This window comes from Lindgomyces ingoldianus (assembly GCF_010093535.1).
Source record: "Lindgomyces ingoldianus strain ATCC 200398 unplaced genomic scaffold BDR25scaffold_27, whole genome shotgun sequence".
Taxonomy (NCBI): domain Eukaryota; kingdom Fungi; phylum Ascomycota; class Dothideomycetes; order Pleosporales; family Lindgomycetaceae; genus Lindgomyces; species Lindgomyces ingoldianus.
The window spans coordinates 542,261-565,369 of NW_022985188.1; the positions used below are offsets into that span (position 1 = coordinate 542,261).

General features: G+C 48.7%; 12 protein-coding genes across 12 annotated transcripts; 5 read left to right on the plus strand and 7 right to left on the minus strand.

Moving 5' to 3' along the window:
• Window positions 1-214: 214 nt before the first annotated feature.
• Window positions 215-481, minus strand: BDR25DRAFT_233612 (uncharacterized protein; the record flags this gene model as incomplete). The annotated part of the gene is made up of 1 exon (XM_033685443.1): window positions 215-481. A coding segment is annotated over one exon (267 nt), but the record flags the coding sequence as incomplete, so codon positions are not given.
• Window positions 482-1,639: 1,158 nt separating this feature from the next.
• On the plus strand, window positions 1,640-3,398 carry BDR25DRAFT_60496 (uncharacterized protein). Its single transcript, XM_033698805.1, has 2 exons — window positions 1,640-1,682; window positions 1,876-3,398. The coding sequence occupies exon 2, from the start codon at window positions 1,926-1,928 to the stop codon at window positions 3,315-3,317; it is 1,392 nt and encodes a 463-aa protein (XP_033544748.1). The 5' UTR covers window positions 1,640-1,682; window positions 1,876-1,925; the 3' UTR covers window positions 3,318-3,398.
• A 328-nt stretch (window positions 3,399-3,726) lies between these two features.
• Window positions 3,727-5,058, minus strand: BDR25DRAFT_374204 (uncharacterized protein; the record flags this gene model as incomplete). The annotated part of the gene is made up of 3 exons (XM_033697313.1): window positions 3,727-3,845; window positions 3,882-4,339; window positions 4,403-5,058. The coding sequence occupies 3 exons, from the start codon at window positions 5,056-5,058 to the stop codon at window positions 3,727-3,729; spliced, it is 1,233 nt and encodes a 410-aa protein (XP_033544749.1).
• Window positions 5,059-5,940: 882 nt separating this feature from the next.
• Window positions 5,941-7,191, minus strand: BDR25DRAFT_152860 (uncharacterized protein; the record flags this gene model as incomplete). The annotated part of the gene is made up of 2 exons (XM_033683925.1): window positions 5,941-6,160; window positions 6,212-7,191. Coding segments are annotated over 2 exons (1,200 nt in total), but the record flags the coding sequence as incomplete, so codon positions are not given.
• A 1,015-nt stretch (window positions 7,192-8,206) lies between these two features.
• BDR25DRAFT_233315 (phthalate transporter) lies at window positions 8,207-10,048 on the minus strand (the record flags this gene model as incomplete). The annotated part of the gene is made up of 8 exons (XM_033685434.1): window positions 8,207-8,330; window positions 8,381-8,526; window positions 8,577-8,860; window positions 8,913-8,944; window positions 9,004-9,227; window positions 9,274-9,295; window positions 9,355-9,478; window positions 9,529-10,048. The coding sequence occupies 8 exons, from the start codon at window positions 10,046-10,048 to the stop codon at window positions 8,207-8,209; spliced, it is 1,476 nt and encodes a 491-aa protein (XP_033544751.1).
• Window positions 10,049-10,569: 521 nt separating this feature from the next.
• Window positions 10,570-11,471, minus strand: BDR25DRAFT_316526 (uncharacterized protein; the record flags this gene model as incomplete). Its single annotated transcript, XM_033691606.1, has 3 exons — window positions 10,570-11,164; window positions 11,226-11,353; window positions 11,415-11,471. The coding sequence occupies 3 exons, from the start codon at window positions 11,469-11,471 to the stop codon at window positions 10,570-10,572; spliced, it is 780 nt and encodes a 259-aa protein (XP_033544752.1).
• A 290-nt stretch (window positions 11,472-11,761) lies between these two features.
• BDR25DRAFT_374211 (uncharacterized protein) lies at window positions 11,762-12,786 on the plus strand (the record flags this gene model as incomplete). Its single annotated transcript, XM_033697314.1, has 3 exons — window positions 11,762-12,069; window positions 12,179-12,246; window positions 12,312-12,786. The coding sequence occupies exons 1-3, from the start codon at window positions 11,824-11,826 to the stop codon at window positions 12,784-12,786; spliced, it is 789 nt and encodes a 262-aa protein (XP_033544753.1). The 5' UTR covers window positions 11,762-11,823.
• Window positions 12,787-12,956: 170 nt separating this feature from the next.
• Window positions 12,957-14,322, minus strand: BDR25DRAFT_374217 (uncharacterized protein). Its single transcript, XM_033697315.1, has 5 exons — window positions 14,076-14,322; window positions 13,913-14,009; window positions 13,778-13,860; window positions 13,303-13,703; window positions 12,957-13,235 (listed from the first exon to the last, which is right to left on the minus strand). The coding sequence occupies exons 1-5, from the start codon at window positions 14,255-14,257 to the stop codon at window positions 13,039-13,041; spliced, it is 960 nt and encodes a 319-aa protein (XP_033544754.1). The 5' UTR covers window positions 14,258-14,322; the 3' UTR covers window positions 12,957-13,038.
• Window positions 14,323-14,389: 67 nt separating this feature from the next.
• BDR25DRAFT_374221 (uncharacterized protein) lies at window positions 14,390-15,174 on the plus strand (the record flags this gene model as incomplete). Its single annotated transcript, XM_033697316.1, has 1 exon — window positions 14,390-15,174. The coding sequence occupies exon 1, from the start codon at window positions 14,521-14,523 to the stop codon at window positions 15,172-15,174; it is 654 nt and encodes a 217-aa protein (XP_033544755.1). The 5' UTR covers window positions 14,390-14,520.
• A 544-nt stretch (window positions 15,175-15,718) lies between these two features.
• BDR25DRAFT_335736 (FAD/NAD(P)-binding domain-containing protein) lies at window positions 15,719-17,708 on the plus strand (the record flags this gene model as incomplete). The annotated part of the gene is made up of 5 exons (XM_033693042.1): window positions 15,719-15,921; window positions 15,997-16,278; window positions 16,336-16,493; window positions 16,543-17,163; window positions 17,239-17,708. 5 exons carry the CDS (start codon window positions 15,719-15,721, stop codon window positions 17,706-17,708), a joined length of 1,734 nt encoding a protein of 577 aa, XP_033544756.1.
• A 2,002-nt stretch (window positions 17,709-19,710) lies between these two features.
• Window positions 19,711-20,842, minus strand: BDR25DRAFT_233630 (uncharacterized protein; the record flags this gene model as incomplete). Its single annotated transcript, XM_033685445.1, has 3 exons — window positions 19,711-19,880; window positions 19,932-20,693; window positions 20,752-20,842. 3 exons carry the CDS (start codon window positions 20,840-20,842, stop codon window positions 19,711-19,713), a joined length of 1,023 nt encoding a protein of 340 aa, XP_033544757.1.
• A 530-nt stretch (window positions 20,843-21,372) lies between these two features.
• Window positions 21,373-23,012, plus strand: BDR25DRAFT_266373 (uncharacterized protein). The gene is made up of 2 exons (XM_033686980.1): window positions 21,373-22,693; window positions 22,754-23,012. The coding sequence occupies exons 1-2, from the start codon at window positions 21,581-21,583 to the stop codon at window positions 22,787-22,789; spliced, it is 1,149 nt and encodes a 382-aa protein (XP_033544758.1). The 5' UTR covers window positions 21,373-21,580; the 3' UTR covers window positions 22,790-23,012.
• The last annotated feature ends 97 nt before the right edge of the window (window positions 23,013-23,109 follow it).

Here is a 23,109-nt window from a genome sequence, read left to right on the forward strand (position 1 = left end):
CCGGCAAGTCCAGCAGCTGCAACGGTTTCTGTTCCGGACCAGAAATTGTAATGCACAATCGATCCCTTGCGAACTTCGCTTTTGCTAGATCACCCTTGAAGATCCGCTCGGTGGCTTCTTTCATGACAAGTGGAAGTCTGCTGTCTGCCTCTGAGGCTGGAAATCGGTGCATAAACTGGAGAAGATCTTTCTTTTCATCGGACGTCCGGCCGACAGGAAGGATCGTTGCTGTAACGCACTCTTCCTGGTTCTTTTTCAGCGTAACCACAGTAATGTACTTTGTACAGGAACCCTGGCCAACCGGAAAAGGAATCCCTGAAAGAGCCTGAAGCGTCGAGCTTTTCCCCGCCGACTGATCTCCACAAACCACTATCTGAGGGAGAGGATACTTCTTTTCAAGGTCGCGAATACCAATTTGTAATTGTCGCAATTGATCAATAGTATCGAGGATCTTTGCGTCCTCCCCATCGTCAGAGTTCATGAGTGAATAGCGATAACCAGATACCGGCGGTGGGTCACTGAAACCATTGACAGGAAGCTCAGCAGGCCCATTAGATTCAGTGGGGTTGGCCATGTCGACTGTGACACTAAGCTAGTGTAAAGAACAAATCTTGGAAGTTGTGGGAGACGGGGATGATTCTGCTAGCTTACATTAAGAGGCATTGCCGTCTGGAATTCTTACTGGCAACCGTGGACCTTCGGAAAACTTGGATCAGAGGAGGCTGAGAGTGGATGTTCTCGGCCCCACGAGGCTGAAGACTGCATGCTTCAGCAGCTTGCCGAATTTGGAAACTTGCAGCCTGAGTGGCACTCGTGTGATGAATGGGCGGGCTGAAATCAGGCCAGAGCCGATACATAACCCTTGCAGGAAGCAATTGCATGTGCTCCTCTCGTCTTGTCTCATTCGATATGTATCAGAAAAGGCTTGCTCAGTCACATTCGGAAGACCGAAATTCTGCCTCACGGCCAGTAAAAATGGTGGAATATTCGGCTTGACTTGGATTTTAATGTTGCCTAGGAATCCGTTCACCGATTAACACGGTTTCTGCCCAGTTTCCACTCTATTGGTGGCGTCAGTAGAAACGGATGCATCTGATTACTTAACGTGACAGACGGGAGGATGGTAATTTAGGGCCGGCGTTTACAGGCCCTTTGCATCCTCCTTATTTCTGGTAAGAGATCAGAGTGATCCAATCCGCCCTGCGAGTGTTCCCGAGTAGGTGCGAAGATGTTGTATTTTGGCAGTGAAGGCCAGTGCGCAAATCGAGCGTTCCAAATCCAGAGCCGCATTTAGCAAATCGAAAGACTGTTACGGTATTCTTGACCGGTCGAAGGCGTATCCCATATTTCCGGTTAAGATACATGAGCTATTGAAGTGGCTTGCAAACGTCACATGCGGCCTAACTGCATCCAAGAACAAGGGGAGGCGAAAGTTCCGAGCTAACTCACCGATGCTTACGGAAATACATAGAAAGGTAAAATAATTCCTGATCCGCCAGCCGCATGCTCTATCAAACCTTACCCGACCTTCGCATAACAGCAGCATCAATATGATTGAACCGATATCGATTACAGCTTGTGTCCTCGGGGGCGTCAATGCTTTACAGGCTGCCAAGAAGCTTCTGGACGAGTACAAAGAGAAAAGAAGGATTAAGAAATCTCTCTCAGAGGCTGCTTCGGAGGTCAGTCGCGCTCCTCGAGCAATATGCTACCAATACAACTATATGATTTCAGTGCTAGGAAGCCCGCCGAAAGTGGGCGGTAAGCTTCCCAATCTCGCATAAAGGATTCAATATACTAATTCTCTCGAAGGATTGCAATTACAGTCGCTTAGGGATATGTGGGAAATATTCGAAGCTGATCGAAGAAATGTAGAAAACCTGATTTTTTCTCTTCCCTCACTCGAGACAGATGAAGAGCCACCGATGGAAATGCAGAGGCTCTTAGAGAATGCCAAGGAAATAGAGACGACAACGAAATCTCTGATAGAGAAGCACGCCCTGATATCCCACAACGATGGATTCGTTGTTAAGGGGAAATTACCAGATGCCATTAGGCCAAGAGACTTCTGCTACGGTGCCCTCCTCCTCCAGTCAGACAGGGACAAGTCAATCCGTGACATTGCGGTTCGTGTGCCGGGATTGAACGAGCGAGATTTTATTTGCAAGCACTGCAACCTGCGCGTCGGATCATACGGGGCTTTACGCGCCTTCGACGACGAAATAAGCCTCTCTAGAAATCTTCTGCCCCAATCGCACTTAACCGTATGCGCTTCTCTAAGGGAGCTATCGGCTTTCTACAAATGCTTAGCTTGTTTTAAACGCAACAAACAAGTTGATTTCGCAACCGCAGAGGGCTACGAAAAACATATTGTGACTGAGCATCCGAAGCTGACAGATTTTCATATTCCTCAGGAAACTGAGACTAAATTAAGCGCTCAGCGGGAGCTCGAGAATCTTCGCCGCAGGCCCAATACCATCACCACCCCATCAACGTCGGAACCTCGAAAGTCCTCGGTAGTGCTAGACTCCCCTGTGAGTGAAGTAAGCACTGAACAAGGTTGGAAACCCCTGCAAGGCGCTGCGGCCGACAGCGGAATCATACAATCTACCCCAAGATTCGCAAGCCACACTGCCGTAGAAGAGGAAAGGAACCAGAATCCGGGTGGTGTTGAAGAAGTCTCGGCTTCTCAAAGCTCTTACTTTTCTCTCACAGGTAGCAATACCTTTGAACGCGATTTCTATTCGAGGTCTTCAGAACAGGATTCATTTCCGAGCCCTATCATACCGGCCCTTCAGACAAATGCCATAACTACATCGTCCGAAACCAAAGAAACCACCCCCGTCACAACTGGAATGATGCACGATCCCGGCCCGCCACGCGAACTCGATGGCCAAGAAGTCTTACCACCTTACCAACCTGCTGAATGGAGCCTTCACGAGATGCCAGACAATAGCACCCAAAACCTCGCCAGCTCATCAAGGCCATCCACTGACCCTTTCGTAGCGCCAGCCCCACCAGTTGAGCTATCAGCTCAGCAACCGCCTCCATTGCGAGCACCTCCGCCACCACCGCCGAAACCTGGAAGTCCCTACGCTCAGAATCAGGAGGCCATACTGGTGCCCGGCATGCAGAGGATCCAACGGAAACCGATGCAGAGCCGCAATGTAACCCCAAATCATTCTGCGGCGCATTCTCCTCGCTCACATAGCCCGTCGGTGTTTCCGCCGACACAAGAAAATGCCCAATCGGGGATATTGGGTGAGTCGGGAACGACGCATCAGTTGAGGGGACTGCCAGGGGCCTTTACATCTTGAATATGTAGACTACTTTGGCTATAAGCCGTCATCCAAAGAGAGACCGAATAAAACGAACCAGAATTCTTCCTTGTAGCAATGAACCCGACTCGTATTTTGCGTGGGATCGTCATCGAATGTGTACTAAATCTCGGCGGATCTTCCCCTTTGAATCATAGTCCTCACACAATTTGTGTGATTCGCCTGTATCTATTGACCCCGGCCTGCCTTGTCTTTATCTCATGCATTTTCATTTTGCGGGGAATTTGCTGCTCAGCCGAACTGTCACTCTCAATACACAGTTGCGCTCGACCATCTTTCATAGTAAATGAATAAATATAACGCCCAGACTAGGTCCACTCGGGTTTTACATCGCAGCTACTAATACTTGCTTGATTTATGTAATACCCTGACAATTTACTAGTCCATCTTAACTAAAGTGAGGAATATACTTACTCCAGTCCACGGTAGTATAGATACTTGGTGGTTGAGACCGGAAAGTAATGAAAAGTGCAACTATGAGATACAAGCGCATTGTGCCATACACGGCTATGATACAATATTCAAGGTTACCGATCTCGCGACCGTTGTTCTCCCTTTCTTGACGATTAGTCCTCCCTAACCTTTTAAGGAGAGGATACACATAGGAGTCATTGATGGATGACAGTGGCCCCTGGGGGAGAGATATAAGAAGCAGAAATAGGAGCACTGTTGGCATGACTGTAGATGCGACCGCCGCCACCCTCCACATAATGGTTTCAACCCGGGTGGGGAAAGCAAAATTCCAAGCTATGATATGCACTGCTCCAAAAAGGCTTCCGGCCGCCATAGAAATACGCATACTATGCTTATGGTGGCCAGCAAAGTAATGAAGTGTTTTTATTCTGCCCTTTTCCTCGAGGGCCTTAATAACACTGGTTTGATATTCGTCCGAGATTTCGATGTCGGACTTCCACCCTTTATTAACTTGGCTTCGCAGGGTCTGAAAGTCCAGTGCAGGTGCTTCCAGGATGGTTATCGTCTCGTTGACCTGTTGCGGTTTACTACATTGAAGCATGAGTAAGCTATGTCCTTGGTGGGTTGGACGTGTGGGCTCGTATACGTACGAAAACCATGTCACATAAGTTACGAGCGAACAACCAACAAAGCCGACGGTAGCAAGCTCAAGCGGTGTGATTGGAAGGTTTTGTTGCACTCGTGCGCAGCATTGTATTACTAACCAAAGTGCCTGGAAGCACGCAGTGGCCTTAACGAGTATATCCGCTTTGCTCCTGTCGTCGATATCCCTCTTCGTGACTGGCTTCGGGCTGCCACTATCTTTTAAATTCATAATACCGCGGCCGCTGACACGGATAACCAGAGGTGGATTGTTTCGGCTTTTAACCACAAATCCTCCCATTAGCGCAAAGAAGCCGTGGGTGGTGGTCCAGTCTTGAGATATTTCGTTCTTAAATTCATCCACAGATTCATTGGCGAGTAGGTATTCGCCAATTGCAGACCCAATGAGCATCTCCGGAGCAATAACAGTGAATGCCATGAGCCACACCTTACGAATTGAAATCCATTGCCATTTCTCATCGCGCCCAGGGACCATTGGATGCTGGATCGTCCATGTGCAGATGAATATTGTGAATAGACAGGACCACAGAATGTCCAGTGTGCCGCGACCGTATGGCCGATTCGGTTTTGAGACCCAACCTAGCCAATCTGGGGGAGTGGTAGTCTTGGTGAACGAGGGAGACGGCGATACTTGAGTTGTCATATCATATGACTGGGGGAGTAAAGTTAGGTCTTAGGACAACTTCGGGGTTTTTGGGAGGGGTACCGCTGCGTACAACGAACTCTTTAAGGTTTCTCTTTTAACTTTGATATTGCTTTTGGCAATTTTCTCTCGGCAACTCCCGGCAAGCTCCACTCCAAGATTCCTTGTCAACTCTCTAGTATTAAACACAAACTACGAGCACCGCAAGCCTTCATCAGAGGTGGATGGAGTAAGGAAAGGGTCAACTTAAGCCGCTTCTACGCTCGTCTTCGGTATATACCGTGCCGTGGACTATTTGGCTCCGTGTCCCGGAGAGTTGTTTCATCATGGATTACTGGTGCGCCGGAAAACCTCTCTATTAACCAAACCGAGTGGCGCATTTTAAAGTTCGGTGTCCTTAGCCGCATATCTGATGGGGCTGAACCCGTGCCCGGTAGCTCACAATTCCTACCCAAACATACCAAACAACATCTCCGGCTGTTCAGCATTGTTATCCATGTTTGAGCAGAACTCCGAGTTCTCCAACAGGAAATCCTGGAAAAGGTCGCGATACCCTTGGTTCCCCCACTCATCAAGCCGCTCCCAAGCTTGCATGCCATCAGGAAAGGCTCCCACACCCAACCCAGTCTCTACATCACTGCTCCCTGTCACCGCTGCCCCAACATCTACATGGTTCGGTATCGATCCTGTTTCCCGCTGAGATGCACTCCGCTCCTGCACTGATCCACTCAAATCCAAGCCTGCCCTCTCGAACATGCCCCTGATAATCATGATCGGTTTCTTGAGCCCAGAGTTAGCACCTCGTTGCTGCTCTTTCAGTGCATCGAGGAAGAACTTAATAACAGATAGGCGCGAGTGATGGTCCGTCCAGTGAAGCAATGGGATAACAGTTGCAGCAGAGAAAAGAGCGTATGAAAAGAGATATGGAGCACGGCGGAGGGTGAAGGAGGCGCGATAGGATTGTGCGAGAGAGTAAATATGCAGTGCGGCAGATACGCAGCGTTGTCGGATCTCGGGCTGCGAAGGTGACTCGATTTTGCGAAGGTGACCTTCCGGGAGGAAGGGTCGATATAAAAGAATATGGAGTGTGTGATAAGTTGTACTATTGTATGTGATGTCAGGCATATCTCTTATATTAACAGTGCCAGCTTACTGTGGATAGAATCTATGTGGCGGGGGTGTTAAGTCCTTTTCTGGATCATATTGAAGGTGGGCAGGCAGACTGCTCGACCATTCATCTAGCATTTTCTGTACTTCGTGAACTTGTTTCCATGCTGCCTCAGGCGACGAAAACTCCAGCCCTGGTTTGTAGAATTTGTCAATAATGTCAGAAGTAATATCCGCGAGCACGAGCAAGCTGTTTCTATTTGAGACATTGTACTTGGGTAATGGTGTGTATACTGGTATCGATGACGGTCGAAACGAATCCAGGCAGGGAGACCACAAATCCATCTCATCATATGCATCCAGAATCTCCCTATCCGGCTCAAACCCTTGGATAACGTGGAGGGAAGGGGGCCTTCCGAAGTAGAGCGAGTTGAACCGATCGTTCATATACGAACCCCAGAAGACCCGCCTCTGCAGTTCCGAGTCGATGGCTGTTTGGGAGTATTCAGGTTCCTTTGCCAGAAGACTTGATGTTTGAACCTTGGCTGGATTAATATCGAGCCCCAAATCAGATATCATTCGGTACGAGATACCGCAGTATAGCCACCCCAGTGTCTGATAGCCCCTTGTAAGTAGAGACGAGCCCATAACGATGAACGCGCTTATACTGGCAATGCTTGAGGTCCTCATTGAGGAAGGTAGCAGTTCCTCAAAACGTCGGAAAAAGCGACTACCAAGTGTCTGCGGATCTCCGGGCACATCCATCAAGTCTTCCCGGCCGCTCTGCAATGCCCCATTGTGCAGCATTGCATGTAAGAGAAGTTTGTTTGAATAAGGGCCGCCTGTTGCAAGACTCTCCATCACGGCTGGCCGATATACGCACAAGTATGTGTTGTACTGATGGTTCCAGTACAAGTTCAACAGATGGTTGGCTGTTTGGGGATCAACGCCGTCCAGATCCCACTTGGCCTGCCACGAGGACAGCTGCTCCAGCTGTAGTTGTCGAGCAGTGTTTGCAAAGAGCTCAAGCCGCCATTGATCTATTTTTTTCTTTTTCTCCTCTTCGAGGTTGAAATTGGAGGAGACTGCGACGTGTGGGCCATATGATCTTGTGCTCATGACTTCCGAATTTGAAGTTCGTGTTAAGGAAGATGGCGATGAAATATCCCGAAATGCTGAGGTTGGGCCGTGAATAGAGAATCCAACTTCGCTTCGCACAATAGTGTGCATTTCTGCTACGTGAACGACCTGGCTGTTTCTCCGTGCTGCACTTGTGCCGTTGCCATGATGGTTCTGGAGCGGACTCCTACTCCTCTGTAGTTGAGCTGTGGACGATGGACTCACTTCGGGGCTGCTTGCGATAGAAGCTATCTGCTGCCCAGTAAGAGATGCCTCTTGACGTTCAGGTTGTCCAGATAGCCGGCCAACTATGGCTTCCAAGCTAGCCATCTTGTCGCGCATGGCCTGGACAGTCTGCCGTGACACGACATGACTCTGGCGGCGGTCATTCCCATAGATACATTGGCGATTCTGCGTCCGACAGAGGATGCAGACCGGGCGTTGGCCGTCACATTTGATCTGTTCAAATCTTAGTTGGGTTATGAGCAAAAGCGGAAATACTTGAAGGGTGGTCAAAATTTTGAGTTGGGAATCTGATGGTTACCTTTCGCCCGCGACACGACTCGCATGCCTTACATTTGCGGGTTGTGCGGGGGTTCATCACCGTGCGTGACTTTAGGGTGCAGCCAGGCATGTTGAAGCCTGCGGAGATGCGGATATATACCACCATTTAAAGTCAACCTTAGAACCAATACCCGGCACGTGATCTACGATTCCCCGCTGGCCCCGCACGCTACCATTTGGTTAGCGCAAGACCTCGGAGTTGCTTTTGCGCTAGCATCACTCTACATTTAAGTCACAAACTGATTTTCTCGTAGGCACAATAAATGCATTCACGACTGAGCCGCTCTTCCTTCCATCCCGTCAACCATGTAAATGTACTATGATCCCTTCATCCGAAAACTCTGCCAGAAGGTAGTTTTCAGGGTGTGTACCTAAATTCCGGGGAACCATGAATAACCCTAAGCCCCTGGTCTGCCTGCTTATTGCATCTCCTTAAGTAGAAGATGAGGATAGTACTGATGATAGCAACGAGGACAACGCAGCTTCGAGTCCCAAATTAGTATATATTCCCAAACGGGACTGGGTTACTTACACAAGAACTGCAATAATTCCTGGGATGTAGTTTGGTGCATCCTGAGTCCTATACACCAAGCTACCCGAAATTCCACCAATTGCTCCCAACCCAGTCATGAGAGCTGAGCAAAAGCTACGTTGCCATTGCCCTCTAATGTTGCTCGCCTACTTGATATAAATACAGAGTTTAGCCAAAGAGATGCGGTGCAGCTTACCTGGTATGCTATAAGCATTGGGATATTCGTGTTAATGGCCGCCACGGCAAAGAAGACACCAACGTATCGCACCCATGGATTTGTTGCAAATCCAGCCATCGGAAGGCCAATGATGGCAACCGCACAATTTAGGATAAGCACTGGGGCTCTCGTGCGATGACGGTCCGCAAACCATGCGCAACCGATCATCATCAATCCACTAGCGGCATATGGAGGTGCAATCAGGCACTGAGAAGCTGCGAGACTAAATTTCAAGGAGTCTCTTAAGATGATCGGAAGATAAACTTTTTACCGCGTTAATTCCACAACGAAGAATAGGAATAGATTACTACTAACAAGTATAAGCGTAAGATGCTGTGCATGTGCAGCTATCATAATCGTCAGTGAAGAGACCCATGTCTTTAGTGACAAAAAAGACCGTACTCACAACTGCATGAAGCCGAATGCCCAGATCTCCGGTAGCTTGGCAGGAGCCAGATAGAGAGACCACGCAAATTCCTCAGCTTGGTAGTCCCCTCTATCAGCTGTGAGGCGATCTATTATAACCTGGCACTCGTCCTGCTTGAGGAAGTGAAATGATGGTTTCTTGATTTCTTGGTCCGGGAACTTGGGAAGGGAAAACCATCCCGCAATGCCAACCAGGAGTGTAATCTGTTCAATATCAGGAACCGATTTAGCCACATCGAAAGTCACTCACAATTCCTTCCATGATAAATATCCTGGGAGGGTTATGTCAGTTTAATGGTTTGTATCTATCTCACTGGAGTGGTTGACATACCATTCCCAGCCTTTCACACCGTTAAGTCCATCCATTTGCATGAACCCGTACGAGAGGACCCCAGAGAATGAAGATACCAGGACGCCGATAAAGTAGTAGACTGAAAATCGTTTTGCAAGTTCAACTTCCTAATTAGTACCTTTCATAACCAGGACATGCAGAGCCACGACTTACATCGAGTGAACCAGGTTTGAAGGAGGTAAACACCCCCTCCAAAGAAACCACTTTCGAGAACCCCCAAGACTAATCTCAGAGCTACCAGAGTTGTCCAAGAATTCGCAAACCCGAATCCAATTATCAGCGCACCCCAAAGCAAGACCACTCCTGGCAAGACGATTCGCGGTCCCATCGCCCTAGTAAGCCATGTCATGGGAGCTTGCAATAGCACGTATGTAATGAAGAAACACGAAACCATCAACGCATAGCGGTACCCTATCCATAGATCTAGGTCCTCGCGCATACCAGCAATGGCAGCGTTGGCGACGTTGCTTCGATCCATTAGCGAGATGCCGAGCATGAGACCCAGAATGGGAACCACTCTCCAGTCGACCACTCTTTGGATTCGCGCCACCTCCTTTGGAGTAAAACTTTCCTGGCCTTCAACCTCCTCTTTACCAGCGTACGATTGTTCTTCCATGTCCTCAACGTGCAATGCTTCAGACTTGGCGACGTGTAGGTCGCTGTGATGGGCCATGTTTGAAAGTAAAAATGACTGGGAGGCGTACAGATAGGTTCTTGAAGTGAAGAGTGTAACAGGGGAATACAACAAATTTCTGTTTGCTCTTTAACGAGGTCTTCCCCCCTTTAAGTCGCGATGAATGCAATAATTTTAGCCCGCTGAGGGCAAGCAGTATGGAGCGGGGAATTGAGCGCCGAGTCCATGGTTGTGATCCGGTTCCCTGGTGTGAGCTCATGTCTGTGCAGGATACATTCGCATCCCCGTGGGGCCCCGCACTGCGGAGATTGTGTTCACCATAGATGTAAAATTTGCTCATGAAGACCTGATAGGATTCGTTACGGTGTCCATTTTCCGAGCTAGGTTCTAGAATTTAAGTTTGGGCATTAGGAGGACACGAGTCAGGTGCAGGAACGAAGAATTTCTTTGTCGGAGAATGGAGGTCCCAAATATCCGATACATCAACCTGGTATTCACATTTCTCGGCGGTGTGTCATGGGAAAAGTGAGGCCTCGGCAGGTAGTACATCCTTAGAAATGCTACTGCTGATATAGCTCGGCTAGAGCTTCAAGCCGCTTCAATGAAACCCTTAGATCGAATGTGCCCGATCCCATTCTCCCAGTATGATGTGTCCACTTGTTCTGCGAAACCTTCAGTTCTAGTCCTGAGCGTGAAGTCAGCCTTGATATTTCCCCTTGCCCAATATCTTCATCGTACCTCAACTCTTCTAATGATATCTGCGTTTGTTCATATTTCTCCTGGGATGTATATCTCTCAAGCACTGAGACCTCCGTAGCGACTCCATCTTTTCTTTTCAATGGCATAAATGTGAGAACATGCTCCATCTCCCTACACTTCCGGGCCAGCAGGTTCAATTCTTCCAAAAGGACTTTAGTCTCTTCATAATGTTTCGTGATATATCTTCTCACAACGATGAGGTTGCTGTTCGTTTGTGAATGTTTGAACTGGACATCTGCTACTTCTCTCGCAAGAAATCCATTCGCACAAGCTGGTTCTAGAAAAATGAGAGCAGTGGGATGGACGAAGAGTTGCTCCTCCACGCCTACAGATCGCATTCTCTTGTATTCTGGACTGCTTCGATGGGCTTGTGTTAAAGCTAGTTCGTCGGCGTACCTACGAGTATAAGCTACGTAGAGAAGAGAAACGTCATGGTTAGTAATGATTAGGGACGTACACTTCGAATCCACAGCAGCGGTGCTCATCTTGCTGATCTAGGGGGCTCTTCCTAAACCAAGAGTAGGACACATTTCGCGGCTCGTTGGCATATGTTGTATCGGCAATGTCGCTGATGAGACTAAGAAACTATAGATGTTATGAGCCTACACGCCCCCTTTCATTGAATCCTCCACTCTCAAGGGAGTACCTTCTCAAGTTTCTCTTCTGATCCACATAATGGAGTGGGAATAAGAGCAAAAGACATGTTATGATGATAGAGTGGACTTCGGAGACAGGAACTCGAAATGCTGGCTTGGAGGAAGCAGCAACAAGGAGGTTTGAATGTGAGACGACATGCGACTTTTGTGGCTTCCTCAGTCTTTCCCTGGAGTAAGGAACGTGTCCTACAGCCCGCAGTCTAGCGGTCGTGTACAACTGGCACGGAAGGCGGAGATCTCGAGCTCCGTAAGCCGGATCCCAAATGGTGGGATTGGGATCACCGCATCTCGCACTTTCGTCCTGCTCCTAGCTCCAAAGCCCTAATATATGCATCGTTGAACCATAATTCGGGTTCTGCTCTCTGTAATTTGAGTTTCGGATTACTCGCCTGTCTCACGATGCCACCACGTCTTGATAACGCATTCATATCCTCACTCGCAGAAACTGGGAAAGCGGCCTGCCCGCGGTTTCCTTGGTATAGAGGTGCTATTGTCGCACTTGGAGCTCTGAACTACCCCGAAGAAATACCAGCATTTTATACGTATGTTCTCGAGCACTATATTCCTGAAGACGCCCGCAAAGAGGAGACGAAAAAGATTCTCGAAGGCCTGACGAAGGCGTCAGGAATTGTCGGTGCGGCAAAGGTAAGTCCCGTTTTAGGATTGCCTTATGATAAAGGCCACCTTGACTCCACTGCTTTGAGATGTGGTAAAATAGAGCATTGCTGACATTTCCCAAATTGGGTTGCTGTAGACCGGCAATGCAGTACGCGCTTTGAACCCAACCATCCCAACGCATCTAAAAGACAACACGTGCTACAGGTATGTAGAACCCGGGCGCACAATCCCTATTTGGAATCTGCCAGAGCTGAAGACTAGGCATTCAGACAGAGTGAGACATTCGAAAACGCTTCGAAGAGAGGACGGGAATTCCATCGCCAAATTTACGGTCGAAATCCTTTCTTTGCGGACTCCCAGACTAAGAACGCGGCAGCAGATTACTACTGGATTGTGTCAAGTAAGCCAACCTCCGGTAACCCAGTACTTTGGTCTAATTTGCAGGGGTTAATGCTGATCGAGTTATTCGCCCGCGCAGATTTGTTTTATGGTTACATTTTCTCTTTCGATGAAATCCTTGATGGGCTAGAGACAAGTCACTGTATCTTATCGGCGTTACTGGGTATAGATTGCCAGGAGCAGGTTAGAAACCACATGATCGGGATGTTGTTGAATGGTGCAAAGAGAGAAGAGATTGAAGCATTCAGGAACGTGGTATTGAGGCTTGCGGAGAAGTTAGAGGTGAAGTTCAAGGATGCACCAATTCCGATTCCAGCCAATCCGGAAGGCACCAATATGTTGTGAATAGCTCTAGTCGGGGGGTTCAGGGATAAGTGAAAGATTTTATGGCAGTCGGAGCAATTTTATGTCGGCGTTGATGAGAATTAGGCACATAGTGATCTTATCTTCTCTAGCTAAGACCTCGGCGAACATCACCTCTGAACATGCACACTCCGTGTTTATCACTCGCGCGTGAATTTTTGGCATAAACATATCGAAGATGGACCTCAAGGGCGACCCTGACCTGAAAACCTTCTGCTCTTTCTCCTATCCACTCTAGAAGAAGGCGATAATATTTGGCGGCGAAGCAACAACTCCCTTGTAATTCAACGGAGCCGATGAAAGGAAAAATGACCACCTCTTTAACTTCTTACATACCTCCGACAAGCCCTCTAAATCAAACAGCTCGCCAATAGGTGTTCCCCACCCTGACAAGAGCACGGGATGCAACGAGTATTTTTGATCCGTTGGAGCTTTATACACACAACGATTCAGCATGCTAAATTAGAAAGTTGTAGATTCTGTTTAGGGTTGACTTACGGAAACATTCAAAAGCGGGATTATCTCCTGCAACCGCAGCAAATTGCTGCTCCCAGAGCCATCGCAAGGTCTCTTCCGACTGCCCGAGCCCAGGCCAACTGTGCCCTGTTTTGTACTCTTCTCTAGCTGAGGAGTCGAGTTTGCCGTACGCTTGTACGAAGCCTGTGCGGAGAAACAAGATATCTCCCTTGCGCAATTGGATCTGTTTTTCTTGCAATATCGCTTTGACGCTCTTGAGGTCAACTGGGTGAACCTGCGTTGGGTCGTACTGGATACCCTTCTCTTGAGCCCAACTATAATAATCGATGAGGACGCCGCGTCCAGCAATTCCTTGATCAGCCCAGGCGTCGATGCCATTGATGGTGGTGTCGTTCGCGCAGTGGATGTCTTCTTGCGTCACGCTGTTATCGAATCCTAAGTATCAGCCCTGTCCACTTTTTTCAAATCCTTCGAGCATAGATAGGCGTTGTATTACCCGTTGTAGAACATCTTTTCCTGTTGGTATCCGAAATGCCGGAAGCTATCCCACTGCGCACTCCCTTGGGTATTGAATGATATCTACGATGATTAAATCCGAATTTTAGTGTGAGAAAATCTTTAGTCTACTCACAACATCATCATTCACAATTCTGGGGGCCTTATTAACCATCTTCTTCTCAAACCCGACGCGGCCTAGCAGAGCGGGGCTGATGAAGTCGAGAGGGAGACTGCAGGATACTCTGTGAGCGTCCCCCAGATTTGAAACTGCAGATATTGGATTGAGAAGTGCTCACTTCAAGCCTACTCTAATGCCGGTCTGAAATTCCTCTTTCGCTGCTCGCAGGACATTCTCATTTGTCAGATAATTTAGCGCTCCCAACTGCGAATTCTCCCAAAGACCCCATGCCGAGTACGGAGGGTCGCCTTTTCGGAGAGGAAGGTCATCGAAGCTAGGTAGAGATTTAGATGTGGCCATAATGTGTATAGTTCGTATTCTCGATCTCTTAGAAGAGGAGTGTTTCTCAAAAGGTTTTGCTTTCCTTTACCGTTTTGTTAATGGTGGGTGACGTAGCGGTTGCGGAGATGAGAATACCGCAAAACGGAGAATCGGATTTTGAAGGTACACTTCGTAAATCGGGTATTATACATATTCAACAGAGCTCTGGCTGTTCCAACGGACACTCTAATCCCTCTCAACACCCAACCAAGGTTTTCATTCACACCCTCTGATATCTCACAATGGCTCCAGGCTGCATCGTGGTGTACCTCGAACCTAAAGACTCCACCGGCTTCGCTAGCTTACAATCATGGCTCGCAACCATCCCTGAAACCATCCCTGGAGTACAAGTCATGACGAAGCTCGAAGCCACAGACACTGTAGACGCATCCCGCCCATACCGTCTCGAATCCCTCATCCAAGTCGAAAACATCGACACCATTCAAGACGCCACAATCTCGCACCTCCGCACATCATCCAACTCCTTACTCTCCCGCTCAGACTGGCACCTCTTCCGCTCCATATCCTTCGACAAAAAGCCCGACTTCGACACCACCAGAACACCACCTCTCAACATGCAACTCGTGCAAGTTGGTATGGCGCCAAGAAACGAGCCCGAAATCATCGCAGACTATCATAACTGGTACAAAATAGAGCACATGCCGTTCCTCGCCCAAGTGCCCGGCTGGCAAGTTGGAAATCGGTATGAGCTTCTCCGTAGCATTGGTGATGGAGCCGAACCTGCGAAGCCATTTTTAGCGGCGCATTTGTATGATGAGGTGAATGGGCTGGGGGGACCTGAGTGGAGGAAATCGGTGGATTCGGCTTATACGAAGAAGATTCAGAAGAATACTAGCGAGCCTAATCATCGGCGGACGTGGAAGGTTGCTGGGTAACTTCGATGGACAGATTACTACGTTGATAAAAACGAATTTTTACCTCATTCATACTCCCAGTCCTTCCAATTTGCGTGATACTTGCTTCGAGAATACTGCGATGAGCCTGAACCGTGCGGTATCCGTACAAGCGTTTGCAAACATGTACAAATACTGCCCTGAAATTTCCGGCCAACAGGCAACTTGACAAGCCGTTCCTCGTGTATTGTTGGAGTGATTTCCCCGCGTTACATTTTGCGGAGAAACGGAGCTACTTGACTCTCGGGGCTAGACTCGGAGTTCACATCTCCGCGAGAGGACCTCCACTCCTCGTATCCCATACCCACTATCGGACTTGCCTCTTCCTGCAATTCACGCCCATGGACGCGTCGTGGATTCAAAGAAAAAATCTCCTGATCATCATGATAGGCGCTGTTCAGACCTCCGATTCAGTCCTAGATGAAGAAGTGAACGTGCATTACTCAAACCATTTAACAGCCAGCCTGAGTTGCAGAAGTTCACCATTGAGACACTTTGTTGCACAGTCCCTATCATCGAAGGCACCATGACCATCCCTCAAGAAACACCCTTCAAGATTCAAAATGTACCGCTTGGAGCCCACCGTCCAATCCGAGTGGTCTGCATCGGAGCCGGGTATTCGGGGCTAATGATGTCCATAATAGCAGAGAAGAAAATGAAAAACCACAACGTTGACTTCCGTGTCTATGAGAAGAACCATGATTTGGGGGGAACCTGGCTTGTGAACAGGTATGGGAGGTGCCGCAGGAACATTAAAAGACTCAGGAAAGAAGGTCAGAGTGCTAACTAGTAGCTTTGATGCAGATATCCCGGATGCCAGTGTGATATCCCGGCCCACAATTATGCGTATAGCTTCGCGCCGAATCCCTCCTGGCGGAACTACTATGCAACTTCTGCAGAAATCCAAGCGTACATGAAGGATGTTGCGAAAGCATATGTTTGCGAGAAGTTTGTTGCGTATAGTCATACAGTGACGAGTGCTGTGTGGCAGGAGCAAGAGGGGAAGTGGCGTCTTACTGTCGAGTCCGAAGGGCACGAGTTTATCGACATTTGCGACGTCCTCATTAACGCTGGCGGCATTTTAAGGTATGAACCCCAAAGCTCGATCGAATGTCGTGGGAAGACCTGCTGAAGGGCTGTTAGCAACTGGGAGTGGCCAAACATACCCGGGATTGAGAAGTTTCTGGGCAAGCTTCTCCATTCAGCAGACTGGGATACGTCGTATGATTGGACAGGGAAGAACGTCGCCCTAATTGGGATTGGATCCTCTGGTATTCAGATTCTGCCCAAGGTGGCTGAAGGTAAGAACATGATGGCTTCAGGAAACGGCATGCTAAACTTCGTTAGAAGCAAAACATGTCGACTTTTTCGTCCGATCACCAACCTGGATCACTCCCGCTCCAGGAATTCTAGAACCAAAGGTTGGCCAAGGCCCAGAAGTCGACGAGGAGTACAATTACGCACCCGAGGAGCTCACACGATTTAAAGATGATCCTGAGTATCTTCTTGAGCATCGACGTGAACTCGCTGAGAAACGCATCGACGAATTCAAAGCCCACATGGACGACACCGAATCCAAAGCACGCGTCAACAAGCTATTCCGCGAATCCATGATAGGTCGTTTAGGGGAGTCTGAAAAGGGAAGAGAAATTGCCAAATGGCTTTTACCAGAATTTCCTGTCGGTTGTCGACGCCTCACGCCTGGACCCGGTTTCCTAGAGGCTTTGGTACGAGACAACGTCGACAGCTGGTGGAACGACATTGATCGTATTACCGAGAAGGGAATCCAAAAGAAGGACGGCACAGTGATAGAGCTCGATGCTATTTTCTGTGCTACCGGGTTCAACACGACGTTTAAGCCACAGTTTCGTCTCATTGGCCGCAATGGAGTTGACCTGGCTAAGAAGTGGACAGACGACGAACCCATGGCGTATTTTAGCACCACGATTCCAGATTTTCCAAATTACTTTGGTATGCCCACTTACGACCTGACCGGCCCTACCCTTCCAATTGCAACTTGATCAAGTAACTGACTCATGTCTACAGCTTTTATTGGTCCCAACAGCCCCATATCGAATGGCTCTCTGGTTCAAGCGATCCAAATGACCGGAGTTTATATCTACAAATGCATCAATAAACTGCAGACCCAAAGCATAAAATCCATGGAGGTTCGCTTCGACGCGGTACAAGACTACGACGACTATGTCCAAACATGGCTGAGCAAAACTGTGTGGGTATCGCCGTGTCGAAGCTGGTATAAACGTGGAACAACAGATGGTCGTGTTGTCGCTGTGTACGGCGGTAGCTGTTATCACTTCATAGAAGCGTTGAGGGAGCCAAGATGGGAGGATTATAAGTTAGAATACTTTAGGGGTGCAGGAAAGAACAGGTTCAGTTGGTTAGGCAATGGTCTTACGGTTCGGGAAGCGGAGGGGAAGAAGAGCGTTGGAGATACCCAGACGTTGAATTTTGAGGATTATTGGGATCTTATGGTTCTGCCGGAGATTTACTATTGATCAAATTAAAACCACACTCCTCCAAATAAGAACGTAGCTCCAGGTGCGAGTTTAAGTGAAGGGAAAAAATCTCGTGAGGTCACGACACTAGATGAGTTGGATTTAAATAGATAAGTCAGCCTCATGAGTGCACTGTTCATCAAGGGTAGTTCAAGGAATGCTCTCTCGATGTCTCCCTATTACGCGCTAAGTAATATAACGTCTTCCTCCGCGCAGGGTAACTACAGTTAGGTGCTTGATATCTATAATTCTTGTTCGGTTATTTTATGACTCTGGTATCGACTCGGGAGAGTTGTAGTTAGCTACAAAGCCGCCTGGGTATATGTGCTGGCGGTCGACTGTGGGAACAGAGAAACGCAAATAGCTGTTGAAACCAATCCCTAGTTGTGTTGCAAGTGATGACGGAGGTCATTTCGTGTTTGTAGTCTACATGTGCATGGCTAATTCGCTGATGTTTGTCAGTAGACTACACAGCAGTCGTAGAGCGACACTAACCTTAAATAGGCGCACTCCGTCATTTCTATCGCTGAACGCATCACTTCAAAATTCATTTTCCACCCAAGCTAATCCATTTCAGGCTTTCTTCATCCACCAAAGCCGAGTACTGCCTCATCCTTCCTCTTTACCATGACCCCCTATCACATAAGCGTCTTTGGTTTCTTCACACTGCTATTTGGCGTCCACGCCAATGCCAATCGTGCATCATCGATCGGGTCTATAGCACGTTAATGGCACAGACTCAGGGTTCAAACTCTCCATTCACATGTCGAGGCAGCTGCCTTCCCTGTAAGCTATCCACCCGAAGGGTCATGTTAGCTCACTCTTCGCACCTGCAAGTCTAGAAGCCTCGAAGGTTCATTGCCTTCCAGCTGCCCAGGACCACGCTTTTGTAGCAGACCTCAGTCAATGTTCTATTCCAACATGAGCGACCGAGCCGACAACTATACACACGACAAGCGCCAAGTTTCTCGGACAGGTACTGCTGTTGGAGTTTGCGAGGCAGATGCCTCCGTCATCACCAATCTCGATCGAATCCTCTCCTGTTGGTGGAGTTGAATTTTGGACTCCTTGTTATAGTGAAGAGAAGTCTGCTTGTTTTCCTCACGGCTAGCCCCGTACCTTCACGTGATGAATTCCGACTTTGATCAGAACAGAATTTGTGAACCGGATATCTCAGCACCACATAGACATGCGCGCACATGTTGGCATGCGAGAATGTAACGGTGGACACAGCACAAGAACGATAATGGTCGCTTCCGATGAAGGGAGCGGAGAGCAACCAAACTGATTTTATATTCGCTTTGTGCGGTGTTAGGACCTTGCTGACGGCCTGCAGATCATTGACGATCCGTAGCACAGGATTAGCACCGGCACGACTCACAAACGGCGGTAGTACGGTGAGGGAAGCCATGGGCACGTTGGAAGGGGCCATTGTGCGAATGCTGTTGGAGTCCGTTGAATGTAAGCAATTTATCCCTTTCAGACTGGCAAACTTGGAAGAGCTTATCTGAAGTGCATATGATGTACAATGTAGTGCTCCCAAGGCCCGGATCTGGGCACCCGTGGACAAGCAGTCTCGGTTCGGTGGTCCCTGTCTCACCTTCCTGCTCAGCCGCTGTTTTTCAAACGTATTAGGGCCTTCCAAGGTTGGTAGCCAGTGCACTTCGGGAGCCAGTGCGGCAAATTCGTAAACCTCTGGGGAGCGAAGACCTGTTCGATTTAGTACTGCGTCGACTAGTTAAAATTATGGCGACGGAGGGAATACTGCATTTCAAAGCAAATCAGATGTCTATTTGACAAAGAGCAGTCATCTTCACTGCCTTCTATTATTTGGATGATATTATATCCGAAGTTCCTGTGACCTGAAACCGACTGTTGCAGACGGCAAGCTCGACCGGCCAAAACCGGTATTAGGTGCCAACAAGGAACCCTTGACAATAAACAAAAGTTGGGCAGTACTGGTTAGTAAAGCCTCAATGTATACACTTTGGACGAAGTAAATCTAATTCTTCCTCTGTTTCTTAGGAGGAGGAGACTCACTTGACCCCTTCGATTTTTGGCCTTTCCCGACAAGTCCACGGATATCGATCTCGCCATCGCTGTCGTCCTCCTCATCGAAGTCCTCAATCTCGAGGTCGGACCCATCATCGTCGTCTGCCTCGTGGGCTTGCTCTGCAAATGTGTTAGCCAGTCATCTTCGGACAAGTCGAGGTTTATACATACTAAAGTACTTGATGGCGGACGGCCACATATCTTCGGCGATGATGGTGGCGAGCTCATCTCCTTGGGGGAAGACCTCAACCTCCTGGAAGTCCTGGTCGTCCTCATCGATGGCCTCATCCTCGACCTTTTCCCCTCGCTTTCTCTTCTCCATGCGCTCCTTCTCGAGCTTGTTTGCTTGCTCTGATTCTTCCGCGCTGACCCACCTCCAGCTTGAGACGAAACCGAACCATGCGAAGAAGCTATTTGATGCATCCTCGCCCTGTTCGATCATCTTTGCCAAAACCTTGTATTCGGGCAGGCTGGTCTCGATGGACTTGGCGTTGCCATTCGACTTGGCGAGAAGTTTCTTCCTCGCCTCGTACAGCGCATATGCCGCATCGGTGAGGCCGCCAGTCAAATCCCTGCCCTTCTTCCAGTGAATCTTGACTGGCTCGGAGACGAGGCCTTGCCACTCATCACCATCCATCGCCTTCCTGTACCAGAACTTCTTCTCCAGCAACTTGTCCTCGAAGTAGCTGTTCTCGCTGAATCCGAACTTAATCGAAAAGCTGCGCGGTGAACCATTTGCCATGTGCATCTCAAAGCGTGAGACTTCTAGGGTTTCAAGGCAGTCGGCGAAGACCTGGGAGTCGGAGGGTAGTATATAGTTGTCGACCTCTGGCGGTGACTGCTCGAAGACAAGAGCCCAGAAGTGAGGGATCTTGGCTATGACGGCGGCGCGCTGCTGGAAGAGGGGAGCGTGGAGAGCATCAGATTTCCTGACTACAGCAACTAGAGTTAGCATTGCAGAGTGCTGCCTGGATAAGGTAAAGCGGCTTACTTATCTGAAGCTCAACATCTTCAAATTCCGACTCAAGTACACTGAGCTCTTCGAATCGCGCCAGAACCTCCTCGGGATTGATTTCGGTCATGGTGCGGACTGCCGTGTTTGTGGCAATTGCGTTCTCTAGGAAAGGCATTGTTTCAGCAATTGTGAGATTGTTTGATTGGAAATGGTCGGCTTACATGGTAGAGGAGGTTATATAGCCTCAAAACGGACGGTGGGTGCCGGCGGAGGCAAGAATCTTGTTGGGAGCTCAGAACCTTAGAAAAAATTCTGGTGGGGCAGGGATCTGCGCGTAACCACGCGGGGCGCACAGGCCAGCCGCATCGCCTCCTCATGGTACAAATGCTGTCATCTTCGGTATATTGTCCTCTGCACTGCTCTGTCGCGATGCGAGTAACACTTCACGCAGGCTTTCATAACACAGTTGATGGAGCGGTCTTCTCCAATTTTCGGGTCTGCGCCTATCAGCTCCTATGGTTAGTGACGCGCTTCCGGGTAGGGCTGAACGCTAGTGCGTCTAGCGCGCTCCGGAGCCTGACACTGGCTTCGACTTTTCACCTCCGCCTCAACCAGATACAGAGTCACTCGTCTGATTCATGCCGTTGCTGACTCCAGCTATTTTCCAGGCTGCAAATATAGAATGATCCGGAATCATTTTTCTTGTTCTCCAAGTCACCACATTCTCCGTAAAATCGGCAGTTAGGACGTTCTGCTGCCATATCTCTCAACATTTTCTAACCTGGTTTCGCTTGTTCTGCGTTATCTGCATGTCACCGTCAGCCTAATTCCGTTGGTCTTCATCCCTCATTCAGTTGCTTCCAATATGGGTGGACAGGCCTTTGCTACCTCGGGCCCTAACGGAACTCCACTCGGGGTTCCCCGCATGCCATCCGATGTCTATAGAAAGGTGGCTTCTGATATCCAGTCTCGGCTCAAGGGCATCTTTCGAAGTGTTGTAGTGCCCCGAGAAGCTCCTGGCAAGCCCAACCATGGCGACGTCGACATACTAGTCGAGGGCGCCCTCTGTAAATGGACACCTACCTCCATAGGACAAGAAATTGGAGCGCTTCATCGCATCACTCACGGAGGCACCCACAGTTATGCCATTCCCTACCCAGATCTGCCCGGTTCGTTCGTTCAAATCGACGTAGAAATATGCCCTGGCAACGATACTCCAGATGGCGCTGAGCTCTTTGAGTGGACAAAGTTCATGAAGAACGATTCCGACCTCATGCAGATTATTGGCGTCTCTCACAGATCACTCGGAATCACGTCTAATGACAGGGGTCTTCATGTTCGCGTCAAGGAGATTGAACCCCACAACAAGAAGAAGAGCCAGATATTCCTAACACGGAACCCAGAAGAAGCGATGGCATTCCTTGGGCTAGATATATCAAAATACTGGACTGGATTCGCGACTGAGGATGAACTATTCGAATGGGTCTCTCGAGGACGGTTCTTCTCTCATACCTTTCTCGACGAACGCACAGAAAAGGCAAATGATAGGCAGAGAATAAGAAAGCGTGGAATGTATCGTCGTTTTATGGAGGAGTATATGCCTACACTTCGAGAAACAGGAACACTAGACGAACCCTGGACGCGACAGGGCGTATTGGAAGAAGCCCTCACAAGCTTCAACAAACATGAGAAGTATCGAATAATGATGGATGAGTATGTGACGCAGGAGAGGAGCGACGCGCTATGGAAACGGATCAAAGAAACTCTTCCACTCGAGGGATCATCCTTAGGTATGACATTGAAAGGCTTGAAGCGTTGGGTTGGCTTTAAGGATGGCCAACCTTACATTAGTCCTACTCGTCTCACTGATGATCCACCTACTTGGATCCTAGCTATGGGAAATACCGGAGTGGATCAAGTCTTGGTTTGGGTCAAGGAGAACTGGGCGGAGGCGAAGGCTTTGGAAAAGACGTATGTGGTGAGTTTTGAGCCTAATCAACATTCCTCACGATATTTACAGAAAGCCAACCGTGTCTAGCGCGCTGCTAAAGAAGCAGGCAAGACCAAAGGTTGAAGCGCAATGATTTCGCATAGATACCTAAATTGTCGTTTCGAAGGCCCAACGGTTGTTTCTTACATCAGAAATCGTGGTCACGATGGAGCTAATATGTTGAGCCTCTCGCTAGAATCAGGGAGAACGTGAATTCTGGTCCTGAATTACAGTACTCATTCAGGGCAGTCGTTCCAGTCTGCAGAGAGGTTGTTTGTACTAGGTAGCACACCACCATCATGAAAACACTATCACACATACGTGTACAGCATCGGTTGGAAATACCTCTTCAATCCCTGACTCATCATAATTCATGCGAAATGATTTCATTCGGTAATCTATAA

Bases quoted from the DNA above. Each gene is read 5' to 3' on its own strand.
- BDR25DRAFT_60496 (XM_033698805.1), top strand. From the start codon at position 1,926: ATGGAAATGCAGAGGCTCTTAGAGAATGCCAAGGAAATAGAGACGACA.
- BDR25DRAFT_374217 (XM_033697315.1), bottom strand. From the start codon at position 14,257: ATGGCCACATCTAAATCTCTACCTAGCTTCGATGACCTTCCTCTCCGA. The intron at 14,010-14,075 runs GTGAGCACTTCT...AGTATCCTGCAG, and splicing joins GGCATTAGAGTAGGCTTGAA to TCTCCCTCTCGACTTCATCA. The intron at 13,704-13,777 runs GTAATACAACGC...ATTCGATAACAG, and splicing joins GAAAAGATGTTCTACAACGG to CGTGACGCAAGAAGACATCC.
- BDR25DRAFT_266373 (XM_033686980.1), top strand. From the start codon at position 21,581: ATGGGTGGACAGGCCTTTGCTACCTCGGGCCCTAACGGAACTCCACTC. The intron at 22,694-22,753 runs GTGAGTTTTGAG...AACCGTGTCTAG, and splicing joins CTTTGGAAAAGACGTATGTG to CGCGCTGCTAAAGAAGCAGG.